At 43.1% G+C, this 17062-nt stretch overlaps 1 protein-coding gene across 1 annotated transcript; it reads left to right on the top strand.

Moving 5' to 3' along the window:
* The first annotated feature begins 533 nt into the window (after nt 1-533).
* Nucleotides 534-9156, top strand: NEMP1 (nuclear envelope integral membrane protein 1). Its single transcript, XM_080811509.1, has 8 exons — nt 534-652; nt 1817-2036; nt 3814-3886; nt 5180-5273; nt 5742-5856; nt 6549-6774; nt 7540-7713; nt 8473-9156. Exons 1-8 carry the CDS (start codon nt 551-553, stop codon nt 8648-8650), a joined length of 1182 nt encoding a protein of 393 aa, XP_080667635.1. The 5' UTR covers nt 534-550; the 3' UTR covers nt 8651-9156.
* Nucleotides 9157-17062: the final 7906 nt, after the last annotated feature.

Raw genomic sequence — 17062 nt, 5'->3', positions numbered from 1 at the left:
TCTTCTCTCATTTCAGCTTTCTTGTTTCTTAGTCCCTCACATTTTAACCCCAATTTTGGGAAAGTGGTCAGTGGTCAGTATTGTAACAGCATTGCCTGGTAACAGGTGGTAGCTACACTTGTGAGCACAGCATAAGGGATAGACTTGAAGAATTCACTGTGTTGTGCACCTGATACTAATGTAACATTGTGTGTCTACTCTACTTGAATTAAAAAAAGAAAACATTGGGGTGCCTGGGTGGCTCAGTGGGTTAAAGCCTTGCCTTCGGCTCAGGTTATGATCCCAAGGTCCTGGGATCGAGCCCCACATTGGGCTCCCTGCTCGGCAGGGAGCCTGCTTCCCCCACACCCCCGCCTGCCTCTCTGCCTACTTGTGATCTCTCTCTCTCTCAAAAAAATAAATAAAAAAACTTTAAAAAAATGAAAAAAGAAACAAAAACAGTGGTCAGGCTCTTTTTTTATGGAATGAATTGTAGCTATTAACTTGTTCTGTTATACTCAGTTCTTGTTTTCTTTCTTTTCATAAAGCCGGAATCAATGCAGGCGTGGTCATGCTTCAGGAATCCAAAGTTCATAATTCGAATCACAGGCAACAATTCTGTTATAAAAATGTGCTTATCCCAAAGTGGCATGATGTGTGGACACGGATACAGGTAATAATTTGGAGGCCCCTGACTGGGGCAGCTTCTGTGAGTATCTTGTCTGTATGTGATTAGTGAGTACTTTGATACATTGTCCCCTATCAGCAACCTTGGTGTAGGGTTCAGATTATCCTGAATTGGGTTTTCATCAGTAAGCATTTATACTTTTTTCCCCTCTCTGTCTCTGTTCCTTTAAGTAGCTTATAATACTTGACCCTGAGGTAACCTTCCTTCCTCTTTTTCCCGAAGAAGCTTCCTTCTTGTCCTCTATCTCCTTGCATACACACCCGTGCGCGCGCGCACACACACATGTACATGCGTACATGAACACACACGCACGCCCCACCCCCCGCCAGGCCTTATGCCTTCTTTGGCCTGGAAACTGTCGCATGCCTGTCAGGATGTAAACTCTTGCCTTGCTGTTCTTATTCTATTTTGATTCAACACGAAATGTTTCGTAAACCCCATGCCTGAAGTTTTCCCTTGATAGAATGGCTTTGGTTTCATTTATTTCATAACACTATTAAGCCACCTGGCAAGCGAGAACGTCTGGCTGTAATAATGATTGAACAAAATGAGTCCTTTTGGAAACGCTGCTGCTGTAAGCATAGTTACTGATAAGAGCGTTTGTTGTTCACATCAGAAACCTAAGGGTGGGCTTGTGGGTTTTTTAAATTTTCTTTTTTTTATTGTCTGATATAAAGATCATATTCCATCTGAGACACATTATAACCAACATTTACCCATAATCAGTGATTTGTGACAAAGGGTTGAATTTCTCAGCCTGTCATTATGGGAAACATTTTCAGTGTTCTGGGGCTGTTTCTGCCTGGCAATTTTCTTAATATTCTAGAGCCTTGTTTTGTATGATCTTTCATAAATAGCTATAGGGCTAACTCAGCTCGGAAGTCTTTTTTCCTCCTGTGTTGTTCTGCTTAATAGTAGATTCAGATCATGTTAACAACAAGACATTCTAACAGCTGCCCCTGTGTGCTATGTGCAATGTTATTTGCACAATTATATTTGAGCTGTTGCATCTCTATATATCTTATAAGCCTTGTGGAAAAATGGCACTATTACTGATTTAGCTATTTACTCTAAAGGTTTTTTAAGTTTGTATTTATGAAAATTTGAAGTTCCTACTTCTTTCTCATGCTGGTTTTACTTGTGTTACAGATCCGGGTAAATAGTTCCAAACTGGTACGAGTCACCCAGGTGGAGAATGAAGAGAAACTGAAGGAGTTAGAGCAGTTTAGTATCTGGAACTTTTTTTCCTCCTTTTTAAAAGAGAAATTGAATGACACCTATGTAAACGTGGGTCTATACAGCCCAAAAACCTGCCTCAAAGTTGAGATTATAGAGGAAGACACCCAGTACAATGTCACTGTGACCCGGAGTAAGTCTTTCCTCTGTTTTTCTGGTGGATTCTATCGTGAAAAGGGCTTTGGAGAGTGTAACTAGTGAGACAGAGAAGTTAGCTCAAGACAACTCCCTTTTGATTCTGATCATAACCTGAGTATACCACTGTTCCAAACAGTTAAGAGAGTCTCTCTCCCACATACAACCTTTTAGACTTAGAATAAAGACCTCACCTAGGTGGTTCGGAGTACCTCCGTATGTAGGTTTGTGAAGACTTGTGTCCTAATACTTCCAGTGGCCCTGAGCTGATATGCTTAGTGTTCTTCAGGGTGAGACACATTTATTCCTGCTCTCTGGGCACTCCTAGACAAAGCTAGGTGTCCTGGATATAAAGACCTATATTTGAAGACCTGAGTCGTTAAATAATAAAAACTGAAGGCAAGCAGAACTGAATATGAATATTTCACAAGTAAAAAGGATTTGTGGAACCGTAAGAAACTATGAAAATCACTGCAGTTGAAGCCTTATTCAGTGGAACCGGGAGAAGTTTTCCCTTTTCTGAATATGTATGAGAAGGCTTCACAGAGGACTAGAATAAGTATCCTGTTGAACTTTCTGACTTTTGGTCTCTCCTTGGTTACTACCGAGGGTCCTGGGATGTTGTGAATAGCAGAAACATCCCTGGGTTTTGCTACAAAATAGGTTGTGCTCTTCTAACTGCCCTATGGTTCCACAGGCTTTTTTGCTTGTATAGAATTTACCTTTTGGGGGTTTTTTTTTGTTTGTTTTGTTTTGTTGTTTGTTTGTTTTTGTGCCCCTTTCACATGTACTGATTCTTCTTGCTCCTGTTCTGTTTGAGGGCCTCCCTGAGACTCAGAGCACTTGAATGTGAACGCTGTGGGAGTGTCTGGTATGCCACCGAGAGGCCTCTGCTCGGGGGCGCCCCCTGGTCCTGGGTGAGATGTGTTTGAGTGTAGGCTTTTCCAACACAGTGCTTCTGTAGCAGAAGGAAGTAGGTGGTGGTGTTGGGCAAGAAAAGCAGCCAGTTAGAGAACAACAGAAGGCCCAGACCCAAAGTTCTAGGCAAATCTGCTGAATCGGAACCCGAGGGAGACTTTTGAGTGAAAGCCGGAGTGGTAGAGACCCCTTGTGGGCAATTGCATGAAGTGCTGAGAGCATTAGGCCTAGCTCTATCTGAAGCAAAGCCTAGTTTCTTTTAGCCTTGGCATAGGTAACCAAAAAAATAATAAGATCTCCAAAAAAGTAGAGGTTAGACAGAGACCTACTTATATTTCCTGTTTGGAAGGGTTCCCAGGCTTTGTGTGGCATTTACAATGGCGTTTAGGTAGGTTGTTTGTGTTTATAGTTAACCCCTGAACGGTACGGTGTTGGGATGCTGGCTGATTTACTCCACCCCGTCAGTCAAAGATCTGCATATAACTTTTGACTCCCCAAAACGTCATTATTAATAACCTACTGTTGACAGGAAGACTCACTGATAACATAAACAGTCAATTTAATTAATTCATATTTTATATGTTATACATATTATGTGCTGTATTCTTACTATGAAGTAAGCTAGAGAAAAGAAAATGTTACTAAGAAGCCACAGGAAGAGAAAATGCATTTACAGTACTGTGGTGTATTTGTCAGAAAAAGTCTGTATATAAGTGGACCCGTGCAATTCAAACCCATGTTGTTCAAGGGTCAGTTGTACTTTATTAGCTGACCTATAATGCCAACATTGTCTTTCATTCTATAATCCTTTATACTCTTTATTTTCCCGATCAAACAGAAGTCTTTATTTGTTTCAGGATTTGACCCCAAACTCTTCTTCATTTTCCTCCTTGGACTTATGCTATTTTTTTGTGGAGATTTGCTGAGCAGGTAGGTTCCAAGGTTGGAGTGCAGAATGACGAGACTTAGACCCACCCTGCTTCACTTTTATCATGGGGAAAGAGCTGCCCTTCCCTTTTCCATGAGCTTTATGGCTAGGCCATTCCCTGCTTGGGAAAAAAAATCTTTAAATACTTTAATACATGTTACAATTTTTGCTTTTTTCTTATATTGAACAAGATTGGCAAGAATGAAAGTCTCCTTTTAGGTTGAGCCATCATGTGATGGGATTTAGCCAATACATCACCACCCTTTCCACCATTTGGAATAACATGTTAAGTCCTCCTTTTTCCAGGGCCATGTGTTGGTGAGTTTCATGCCATTCAGAGGTAAAGGAACAAACACCAACCACTTATGCATTTCCTGTTTTTAGGAACCTCCCAGCTAAGCTAGGTAAAACTGACATGTACAAATAAGAAGAAAACACAGGTAACTAAACATTGAACAAATGTAGAATCGACATTAACTTTGTACAAAAGTAAAAAGAATATTTGTGGAATAATGAATGAAAGCTACCCATCAGAGTTTGAAGTTGGGCTGGAGTGAGATAGGTAGAAGTGGTTCCTTATTTTGGGGATCCTGAGAGAAACTCACAGTGAGGGAGGAATGCCTGGCAGGAAGAGCCCGGCGTAGGAGCCGGAACTCTCTATTCTAGGCCCTGCTTCTGGCCTAGAAAGACGTTTATCTTTCTGGGCAGTCAGTCCAGTTCCAGTTTCCAGTGTCCACTCAGGCAGTGTCCTTGTACCTTCTTTTTCCCCAGTGAAGCTGGGCAGTTCCTTAGAAGAAAGATTCTCCTTAAAACTGGGTTGGGAGAGATGCTGCGATGGGATTGTGCACCAAGCAGAGGCTTATTGTCAGCATATGTTTGAGGGGTCTTACTGATACCCATCCTCCTGAGCCGGCAGCAACCGCATTGTCCCAGTCCCGTCAGTGTTCAGACCTCAAGATTTAGACATACACCTGCTCTCATCTGATAGCTTTTTTCTGTCTTTCAGCTGGGTTACTTGTTCTTTTTCTTTAAAGATTTTATTTATTTATTTGACAGAGAGAGAGATCACAAGTAGGCAGAGAGGCAGGCAGAGGGAGAGGGGGAGGCAGGCTCCCCGCTGAGCAGAAAGCCTGAAGCGGGGCTCGATTCCAGGACCCTGAGATCATGACCTGAGCCGAAGGCAGAGGCCCAACCCACTGAGCCACCCAGGCGCCCCTGGGTTACTTGTTCTTGTTCAAACAATGCCATGTGTGAAGACTGCACACATAGTCATGAAGTAGTGTTTCTCTCTGCAGAAGCCAAATTTTCTACTATTCCACTGGGATGAGTGTGGGAATTGCGGCCTCTCTACTAATCGTCATTTTCGTACTGTCCAAGTTCATGCCCAAGGTAAGTAGCAGAATCCTCATCTGCAGTCAGGAGGAACTTGGAAAGTTGAGGGACTGTTTTCTTGGATAATCTTACAGCACTGAAAATTTGCATTTGTGGCTGATAAGTTAATGTCCTTTTTCACTGATCTTTTCCTTGATTCAGAAAGCTACTTTCCATGATGAAACTTGGAGTCTGATTGCGTACAAACTCCCCCTTCTTATTTAAAATCCTGTGCACAGTGGGGAATTAAAGTCTCCTTCCTGTTTGCTGATTACATAGCCAGGCTTTTAAGTTATTTAGCACCTCGTTTTCCCAGTGGTCTTTGTACACTGTACCATCTTAAATATAAAGGATGTCGTCTTAAGGGATGTGGTTTTTGTGCATTTTCAGTAGGTTGAATTTTTTAAAAATCGTAGTTCCATTTTGCTGCTTTTATGTATGAAAAGCCTGTTGTAACTTTTTGTTTTCACTTCTACTCTGTCTTAGAAAAGTCCCATTTACGTCATCCTGGTGGGAGGCTGGTCCTTTTCTCTGTACCTCATTCAGCTAGTTTTAAAAAATTTACAAGAGATCTGGAGGTGTTACTGGCAGTATCTTTTAAGTAAGTGTTGTCGGTTTTGCTTTCCTTTTTATATGTTTATAGGTTGTTTTAGTTCATTTGATCCTGAAAAGATGTTGCCTGCTTACAGTCCATGGCCTTTTATTAATCTTTAAGAATCATAGTTCTTTGCTTTATTTCTAACCCTGTGTAGCCCTCACATTAAATGAAAATGGTGCTGCCAGGGAATAGACTTTAACTGGTTGGTTTTTATAAGTATACCTCTCTTTACACAATAGGCATCTTTCTGAAAAGTTATAAATTGACTTTATTAATAGTATCATATTTTAAATGCACTTGAAGACCTTAAGAAGCAAAGGACTCTGCAGTGAATTTTTCTATGAAGTGAAGATCCTTTGGTTATACAGTTGATAACCCTTAATCTATCTTTTGAGAGGTGATTAATCTGGATTTTCATATATTAGGCTTTTTTAAACAGACTGTTCTAGCGTTGTTCAACATGTAGCTTTAATCCTCCATTTGAACCAGATAAATTTGGAAACAATAGAAAGAGTAGACACTTCAAGAGATAAATATGTTTGAGTAGTGAAAAAAGCGTGAATCCTGGGTAAAGATCTTATCCATTTTCCTAGTTCAGTAGGCGCCATATAGCGAATGCATTGCTGCTCCCCGCACAAATTATTTGTACCAGTTATAGATCAGAAAGAATGTTTTTCTGATAACTCTTCTCTTAGGCTATGTCTTCACAGTCGGATTCATAAGTTTTGCAGTCTGTTACAAATACGGGCCCTTGGAGAATGAGCGGAGCATCAACCTGCTGACCTGGACCTTGCAGCTGATGGGCGTATTTTTCATGTATTCCGGTATCCAGATACCACATATTGCCCTTGCCGTTATCATCATTGCACTGTGTACTAAGAACCTGGAGTACCCTATTCAGTGGCTGTTCATCACCTACAGGTGACCGAAACGCAATATAACTTTGTATTGAAACACACCATGTGGGATGCAGTTGCAGCAAAAGGGTACAGAGACGTTGACCTGGGAGCCTCTTTGTTCATGGAAATTGATCTTATTATGTTTCTGCTTTTGTTCCTTCCAAGTCTTTCTTTTTAGACTCTCTCAAGGCATTTTTCTCATTTTATTTTCTTCCTTTTATCTAAAATAAAAGCATCCAGTAAAGTGTCATGTGTTCCTGTTACCACTAGGTGGTGCAAAGCATAGCACTTTTATACCACATGCCTCTGGTCACCTGGTTCCGGATTATTTCATACTGGCTCTCAGATTGCTTGGAGAGTTCTAGTCTTAAGATATAGTTCAAAGCGTGTTATCGTCTTGCACAGTGAACATGGAGTGGTCATAGATCCTGAGGTGGTCAGTGGTGGTTCTGTTATACATAGTCAAGGTGATGCCATCAGTTTGGGGAATCTCAAGTTAATGGACCACAATCTTATACCATTTTCTTGTCATTTTTCTACTTTCCAAATATTTTGTCTATCGTTTTTAGGAAAATTAGTGAGTACTATTGATTACTCTGACTTGTCATTCCTAGTCTAACACGTCAGGAGTATGTTATAGGTAAAGATGTCTCTAGAAGAAAGGTGGGGTGATGACTCTTAATGTCCAGGCTCTCTCCTGTATACTTGGCACACTGAAGGAAGCTAGAGGGCAGGCTGGATAGAAATTACTGATTAATGATTCATGATGTTATTTTGGTGAGCACAGAAAGATGTGTAAGGCAGCAGAAAAGACTGTCCCCCCTCGTCTCCTGACAGAAGAAGAATATCGGATACAAGGAGAAGTGGAGACCCGAAAGGCTTTAGAGGAGCTTCGAGAATATTGTAACAGTCCAGACTGCTCTGCTTGGAAGACTGTTTCTCGAATCCAGTCTCCAAAGAGGTAAACTCTTGGCCATCTATGCCAGGAATCTATCAGGGTGATTGTGACCTTGAGTTTTAACAGAGATCATACTTCTAGATAAACATTTTGTATTCATAGCTTTGTTTTCCTGCTCATCGAGGGGTAGTTGGGAGAAAGATAAATGTATCATCATATGTTAAGCAGTAGCCTGTTTTCTGCTTCCTCAAGGAACCGTCTACTCTAGATTTGATGGCAGCATTGAGAGGAGAAGACTCCAGCACCATATTAAGTTTCCCATGTGATAGTTTTACATTGCTCTCTGAGTGGTTTTTTTTTTTTTTTTTTTTTTTTTTTTTTTTTTTTTTTTTTGGTGAGGTGGAGGGTGGGGTGTTCCCTTTTTACTTGGGCACCACTGTACTGATGAGTATGTGAAGCTTCAATTTGGAATCCTGGTGGCATAAAGTTTATAGGGCCATAAACGTGAATAAATGTGTAATGCCCCATAATCTTCTCTTATCAGGATTACAGATGACTAAAGGAACCTTAGCACTTTCCTAACTAAAAGGATAGGCTAGTGCTTATTAAGCAGGATAGGGTTTCATGGGATGTTGGCCTCTGACCCCAGCTTTCCTTTTCTCCTTATTTCTTGCTTTTGGTCTGCTTCCCTGCCGGAGTAAGGCAGGCTCTGTAAAATTTGAGCTGTGAGTATATGGAGGGTTTCACTTCGTTCTTATTTTGAAAGAAAACCAGAAAGGACAGAAGGCAGGTTCTTAATGAGTATTATCTTCTCTCTTCCAGATTTGCTGACTTTGTGGAAGGTTCTTCTCACCTCACACCAAATGAGGTTTCTGTCCATGAGCAGGAATATGGATTAGGGAGCATCATTGCTGAGGATGAAATCTATGAGGAGACATCCGCTGAGGAGGAGGACTCAGATTTTCGGTATCCTGCTATCACACAACAGATCACCTCCTGACTTAGGTGGTGGTTCGTATTTTTATATGGACTGGCTTGGCACCTCAGTGGTCCATGTTGCATGTGTGCACCATTGCTTCTCAACTCCTTGAAACAGGGTGAGATAGTGCAAAACTTCTCCCACTGAAATTAGAAGCCGAAGTAGGCCTCCCTCTGGAAATGGTCTTGGTGGTCTCCGTGGGATCTCTGAGGGAGAATGGATAAAGCAGTGAATGCTTTCAATGCTTCCCATGTTTATGTTTCAAAAACAAAAAACCGTATGACCACAGCTAGCATGGCGTTCTAGCTCCTTTTAAAGATTGACTCGATGGTGGCGTTTCTGCCGCCACAGCTGGCACTCAAAAGTGAGAACTGTGTTACATGTGTGGTAACTCTTTGTGTCTGTGTCTTCCAGAGAGAAATCCACAAATCTGAGCCTCCTTCACTTCTGCTTTTCTTTCAGTGACTTTAGAATAATCCTTGTTTTTGCTGTTTTAAGAGGAATATAGATTTTTATTTCTGTCTTGCTTTTGAGATGAATATATTTTTTTAAATGTCACAAATTCATGTTCCAGAACCAGGGAGTACTCCGGATTGACAAGCCCATGGGCCCCTACATGTTTGTTAGTATGGGTCAGCCATTAAAGCCCCAGAATTATTCTGTTGGGGTTTGAATTAGTTCTCACACATATGATATTCTAAGTCTTGCTTGTTTTTAGGAACATGCCTGTGAACTCTTCTGTAGGGGAGGTCTGTCAGGATTTTATTATATTTAAGTTTTAATTCTATCTTAAGACATTTGCATTCTTTCCTTGCCATTCCTCCAGCCCCCTTTGCCCTTCCAGGAAGTGTCTATTTCCTCAGCTGTGAAGTATGTACAATTTAGAGTTCATTTCATTTCTTATATTCTCTTCCCCTTCATTTGTAGCATTATTCCTGCAAGTTGGGGGAAGTGATCATTTTTGAGAGAATTTTTTACGCGTCCTCCATTTTTCCTGTCAATGGGACACATATCTTTGAGTTGCTGTGGAATCAAGAATCTCTCCTTTTCCTTTCTTTGTCTACCCATGCTACCTGTTCTTTTCAGCCTTTCCTTACCACGAGTACTCTGCTCCCTCCCTCCCCATAATCTGGCTAATTTGCAAGCCCTGAGACTGTCTGTGAAGTTTCCTTGGTATAACATAAAACTGTAGCTATGTAGCAGCCACAAGTTGCATTGCCACGAAATAGTCCTCCAGGTCACCTTCATGCCTCCGAATGTTCATTCACCTCTCAGAGTCAGACACGGTTTTCCATGAACTTAGTATACTTACTTGCAGTTCCATTTCTGACCAGAGATTCATGCTGCCTTTTATTACAGTGGCATTAGTTTCAGATTCTTTTGCCATTGGAAAGTACCCTTATAAACCAGCAATGTCATTTATGAGGGAGCAAATTCCCAAGTCTCTGTCATTTGGTTGGTTCTGGCTCGGTGATCTTCACCCCCGTACCTTGGAAGAGGCCATAACGACTCTAGCCAGGAATATGGGCACTGATGGCTGGAGCACAGCCGCAGGTGCCCTGGTCCACCGGGATCACTGAGAAGGCAGATGATTTTTGTAAAAAACTGTAATGACTCCTTCAGGCTAGCCATTTAGCAGATAATCTCGACGGGCCCTGGGCTCAGTGCTGACTTCCAAAATGTCAGCTCTGAGACTCTCGTCCAGGTGGCCAGTTGATTATTACCACCAGTGTTTTCCACAGCTTTACACTGTCCTAAAGTGACAACTACCTCAATTGGCAGCAAATACACATACAGTGAAAGTGAAAGGGCAGGATTTGGGCAGATGCTGTGGGTTAAAGTTGCAGGGCAAAGGAGCTTTATACTGGGAAACCTTAATGCCTTTGTAAATTATGTACATGGTAAAATTTTATCCCTCTGCAGAGAACTGTTAGGGCCTCTGGGATATACTATTTTTTGCTCTATATTTATAGAAATCAGGATCCAGCATATTTGAGCAGCAGTTAATTTGAAAAAATAATTCATCTGTACAAGTGGTCTCAGGATCACCCGGAGACTTCGGTGCCTTCCCCCAGAGAGCTTGTTCCGGAGGCGGTAGCTTGCCTCCAGGGTGACTTTCCCTGCCCTGCCTCTTATCTTTATCTCGGTGAAAAAGCGCTAAGAAGCAGGGAAAGAGTCTCCTCTTTTTCTGTTTTGTTCAACTCGTCATGAAATCTCGTTTCCATCTCCAGATCACTTTTTTTCACCGAGTTTGAACTTGGGGCGAGTATAGTCAAACCCAGTTTATTACTCTGCGTGTGTGTGTGTGTAGTCGGAGACCGGAGCTGCAGGCAGTGGAGGTGACCGTGGGTCCCGCAGCGTGACAGCTGCTCTGAGACTGGGAAGGACGATGGTGCCTTTGGTGTGCTGTGTGTCCTTGCTCTGCCTGCCCGTGTGGCCCTGCCCCAGATGCTTCAGTGCCTCCTTGTGCCCTCAGATTGCCCTCAGATTGTTCACCATGGAGTGAACAGACACTGGAGCCACGTCTCCTGCCACGTCAGCGTCAGCATCTTGCTTGCAAATACCAAGCTGTAAATTGGCTCCAGGGCTGAGGGTCTCTTCAGCATCGGAAATCTATCACCCCTAATTGATCTGACCAAGTTATGGAGAGCACGACTGCCATTAATGGGAATATAGAGCCAGCTGGCCTAAAACCTTTCCCCCTTCACTTTCCCACTCAGATTGCTTTCACGAGACCTGCAGAGCCAATCACCAAAAATAAGAACAAGTTTAGCAACTTGGATGTCTTCTAATAAGGAAGTCCTACCAGCCACCTAATCCCACCAAAACTAGTTTATTTTCTCCCCCAGATTTATTACTTTTATGTATGTTACAAAGGGAGTTTTGCTGATCACAGGCTTTGGGTTCCAGTGTTCTATTTGGCGCAGATACATCCCATCCAGGGCCTAGCCCTCTCTCCACCGACCGTGTTCCCTTCAGTTCAGTTCCCAACTGGCATATACGTTAGAGATTTGATGAATGAAAGGACCCAAATAGGCCAGATAGTCCTCCCCGGCTCTGATATCCATAAAAAGCTTGGAAATGGATTATGCAATTGCCCTCAATCTTTTTGTTCCAGAAGAAAAGATGGGCTCAGATGGATGCCTGCGTAAAAATGGTTCTTAGCTGTGTACTCATAACTTTTCTCTGAATTGAGTAGTGAAAGTTGAAGTAGGAGGAAAGGAAATTAAATGTCCTTCTAGTATTCCTTTGGACTCAGGTCTGACATATGAGATAATAACATATATTGAAATGCCAAGAACTTTATCTCAACCAAGGAGAGGACAGTTTGACAGATTTATTATGCCTTCATGTTACATAGGCACTGAAACCAAGTAATAAACATATAAAATAGCCATTTGCACAAGGCAGGTGGACCTAAAACCTTTTGTTTATGTTTTGATGTAGCAGAAATTGATGATTATGTTTAAGGAAACCTATGCAGTTATGGTGAGCCAGTGGTATCTCTTGGTAACGTAGCTTATGGCCCCAGTTGCTGTTGAGTTAGATTCTAGGCAGTTACTACCTTGAAAAGGGTGTTTGGTGCCTTATGTGATGGGAGCCAGAGCCTGCTAGGAATAGACAAAGCAGATTCATGTCCACATCAACACTCAGCTTTAGTAGGGGGGTGGGAATGGCACACAGCCTCCCCCACATTTGGGACTTTGGGCTCCCATATTCCCTGCCTGAGTGTGTCATCTTCCTCTTCACGCTCTTGACAGTAACTTGAAAATGGTGAAATTGTCTTCTGTGAACTCTCCTACAATATGGGCAACATTCATATCATGTTAGCATACTAGATAGCTCGTAGTGTGAGTGTTAAAACTGTTAGAGCCTGCCGTGGTCTCTGTTTCCCATGTTTGCGGACTTGGTGGTGAAATAGCGGGGCTAAGGAATTCCTAGGTACGTTTTAACCTGTGGGTAATGCCTTAGTGTTGTTTTAAAAGATTTGTCATTTATATTTAAAACAAATGTTCATGAATGTTTGAAAAGAACAAAACGATCAGGGATGGCTCTTTGCCATGGGTCTCATTTTCACTCTTTTCTGTAAGAAAAAATAACAATGTCTTATTATATATTTTTTCATTTTTATTGTACAAGTTTATAAGTAATCCCAATTTTAATAAAGTTTTATAGACTGTGTAGTAGTCTCTCTTAATGAACGTGTACTTTTCTTACTTGGATCTCTTGAGGCAATTAGCTTCTAAGTTTCATCTTTCTGATGAGATGGTGTTGCAAGCCATCTGTTTTCCTTTTTTTCTTACCCACCACTGCCCACCCTGGGTCTGCCTTGGTCTGCTTCCATCCTTGGACTGGATGATTTCCCAGCATGCCCTATCTCAAGGGGGAATTATTCCTGCAGGAGTCACGGGGTGTATGACCATGCAGTCTCACAGAGAAAAAACATGTATAGGCCATTCCTAGTTCAGGGAGCTACTCCGATTATATTTTAGTTCTTCTTCTTCTTCTTCTTCTTTTTTTTTTAGAGATTTCTTTATTTTTATTTGAGAGTGAGAGAGAGAGAAAGCCTGAGCAGGGGGGAGGGGCAAAGGGAGAGGGAGCATCTCTAGCAGATTCCCTGCTGAGGGCAGACCCCTACTCGGGGCTCGATGTCACAATCCTGAGATCATGACCTGAGCCGAAACCAAGAGTCAGACACTCAACTGACTGAACCACCCAGGCATCCCTACTTCTTTATTTTTAAAAAGTATCTTTTGTGGGGTGCCTGGGTGGCTCAAATGGTTAAGCGTCTGCCTTCAGCTCAGGTCATCATCTCCAGGTCCTGGGATCAGCCCCGCTTAGGGCTCCTGACTCAGCAGGGATTCTGCTTCTCCCTCTCCTGCCTTTCCCCCTGCTCATGCTCTATCTGTTCAAATGAATAAATAAAATCTTTAAAAAAATAAAAATAAAAAATATCCTTTGTTTCTCTGCTGGGATGAGAGATGGACCCGTGGATCCAGCTGTGGGATGTCTGCCAAGAGCTTTGTGTAGGGAGAGAGGGGTCAGGGCTGCAGTGAGTATTAGGGGCCATGGAATAAAAACTTTAATTATGTGTAGGCCCGGCTTCTATGGGAGGAGTCTGGTACCTTCCATTTTCTTTTATGTTTTAGCTATTTCCTTTGCTCTGGGGGATCCGTTAGAGCATTTGCATTAATTCTCTGCCTGTGTCCTCTCTTCCCAGTTATTTAGGCTACATGGAAATCTATTGTCCGTTTTTCAAAGACCATAAAATAGGAAGAACCAGGGTGGAGACCATATGTAAATTTATGTAGATGAACATACACTAATGGCATCTTCTCTCCCTTCTATAACTATACTAGGTAAACAAGAGATGGAGGTGATTATTAATCATTGAATTAATAAAAAAGCATTATTGCTAGGTATGCAACACCATAGGGTTTTAGTAAGGACAAAAAAAAGATAAAGTATGTAAAGAAGTTCTTCTCAAACTTGAACATGCATAGTATCATCTGGGAAGTTTGTTAAAATGCAGACTTCTAGGGGCGCCTGGATGGCTCAGATGGTTAAGCATCTGCCTTTGGCTCAGGTCGTGATATCCAGCCCTGGATCGAGCCCCATATCCAGCTTCCTGCTCACTGGGGAGTCTGCTTCTGCCTCTCCTCCTGCTTGTGCTCTATCTCTCAAATAGATAAATAAAATCTTTAAAAAAAATTGCAGACTTCTGATACAATAAGTCTGGGTTGAGGCCCAAGATTCTGCATTTCTAATAAGCTCCCGGGTGATTCAGATGTGGGGTGGACCTCACTTTGAATAGCAAGGATATAAAACACTTAGCTTGTTGTCTGGCACACAGTAAGTATTTAGTCAATGTTACGGACCCCAAATAATTTGTGAGAGTTAAGAAGACCCTCTACCACCAAACGTCTTCACCATATCTGAAAACTTCTGTTTTTATTGTGTAGCATCTTTTAAAAATGAATAGCCTTGGGAGGACTTCCACGTATGAATTAGTTCAATCAGATTACTGCCTTCCCAGCCCTGCCAGTAATCAGCGCTAAAGGATCTAGAATTGTTTCTTTTTTTTTTTCTTTTTGCCAGCTCTATTGAAATATCATTTATATACAATAAAATTCGGTTTAGGTTTTGCTGACTTTTGACAAAAGGAGTTAATTGACAGTTGTGTAACCACTACCGTAGTCATGATATAGAGCTTTTCCATCGCCCCCAGAGTTCCCTCATGCTCCTTATACAGACTAGAAATGTTAATGGAGAGAAGAGGAAGGGGGTTTCACAATCGCTGTGGAGGAAAACCAGCAGCTCCAGTTACTTGAATTTTGCCTGGGGATCAGATCCCAGTCCTGCATCCCCCAGGCCACCTCCTCTCCATCACCCCAGGAATGCTTTGACAGATTTTGAAATCCCCACGGACTTGGAAGTGTATTCATACCTCATCAATTTAGAGTGACCCATTCATCCCAGTGTGGCCAGAACCTTCCTAGTTTTAGTTTTCAAGTTCCCACGTTTAAAGGACTCGCAGTAGGTCCCAGACAAACGAGGATGGTTGGTCACCCCAGCCGTGATGTTGATGCCGTTGTGTGATGCCTTCTGTCATGGAGCAAGTAGGAGGCACTCAGAAAACGGGTCAGTGGGTGGACACACAGATAAACCCCTCACTGTGGGCAGCTGCAGATTCCTGGCCTGGAGAACAGAGACCTGGATTCCAGACCGAGGTTGCCGGGATCTCACCGTGGGAAAGTGGCTTCTCACCCTAGCTCTGTTTCCTCCACAGAAAAGAGGGGGTCTGTGGTCCACATACACTTGGGATAGTGTGCTGATGGCACTTCCGTTTGGCTTGCTCGCTCTCTACCTTGCCTTTTTCTCCTTTCGGGTACATCTACTAGATCAATAAATCATGTGCGGGGAGGCTGATAATGGAACTGCTGATGGGCCTGGCGTATGCAGACTGCTTCTGTGAGAGCAGCAGAGTTTGGACCTTGAACCAAGCAGCTGTGCCTGGGAGTTGGAGGATCGAGTCTCTCTCCAGCTAAGTGTGTGTAATGACCCATTTGCTCTTTGTGCATGCCTGGGAGAGAGGATGGTGGGCAGACGGAGCCTGTTGTTGAGGAATTTTCCTGGGTGGCTGAGAGGGTACCCAGGAAAACAGGATTGTGTAAGCCTCTTACCTATTGGAGGCGGCTGTTTCCAGCTGGGCTAGTGCTGGGAAGCAGCGTCTCAGGGTCTCATTCAGGTTCCAGAAGGTTAAAAATCAGAAATACCAAAACTTGGGCTGAACCCTATGGGTGACTTAGGGTCAGGGAGCTTTATTCTATTCCTGGTTCTGCCACGTATTGTCTGTGGGACCTCAGTATTTGCCTCTAATTTTCATTTTCAATGGAGTGAGTAGCTGTGCTGCCTAACTGAGAGGGTGATGCGATTCCTGGAGATGACTGGTACATGTGGGAGTCCATGAAACTGACATGTACACAAACGCCAGGTGGTATCACTACCTGTAGCCTTTGGGTCTGTTTGTGGGGGGCTGACTCCAGGGGAGGGAATTTGGGGATTTTGTCTGCTTAGTTCCCCAAGTAATGTCCTTAATACCCTCTGGCTCCCAATAAGATAGGTAGGTTTGAGAGAAGTACTGTTTCTTTGCTAGGGAAGACACCCCAGCCCTGCCTTCCTCTTTGATAAAATTCCTGACTTTTGGGGAAGTTTTCCTTGGCTATAAATTCCACTCCTGCTCTTATTTCCAAATTTGGGGTGGGGATGGGGCAAGAACTCTACCTGAGCCCTTCAGCTAAGCCCAGCCGGATACCCTTTCCTACCTACAGTGTGTGTGTGTGTGTGTGTGAGGGGGGCTTTCTCATGTGACTGAGCATCTCCCTCTGGGGCTCCAGGCCTGGGAAGAGTTAATCGAGCCACACCCTCAGCAGGAACGGCCTCGGACTTTGTGCTGAGCAGCCGTCTCTGGCCTCTCCTGGCTTGACTGGCACAGGGAGCCTTGGCGAGAGGAGGCAGCATTGTAGAAGGTCAGAAGAGTGGACACTGGTAAGAGGAGGGTAACCTCTTTCCTGGCCTCTCCGACACCATGGACAGCTCCCGTTAACGACAGCACCTCTCTACCCTCGGGGCCTTGGGACTCCTATGCCCCCTTCCTGTCCAGTTGGGACTTCATTCACCATTCTCCAAGAGACACTGAAGTTATACCCTAGTTCCAGTGTTGGGTGAGTCTTGCTTTGGCCTGTCACTGTTCTGCCCATCTAGGGGTGCCCTATCTGGGGACAGCTTCCTTTTTCCCCTCCTCCCCGACCCATCACATTCCCACTCCCCTCCAGTCCAAATCCAAAGAAGATGACTTCCTCCAGCCCCACTTCTCCTGCTCACCCCTGCCCGCCAAGTTACTTAAAAACTTTTATTTTTTAATGTGGAAAA

The sequence above is a fragment of the Martes martes genome (assembly GCF_963455335.1).
Source record: "Martes martes genome assembly, chromosome: 8".
In the NCBI taxonomy this organism is placed as follows: Eukaryota; Metazoa; Chordata; class Mammalia; order Carnivora; family Mustelidae; genus Martes; species Martes martes.
This window is presented reverse-complemented; position numbering and strand designations above follow the sequence as displayed.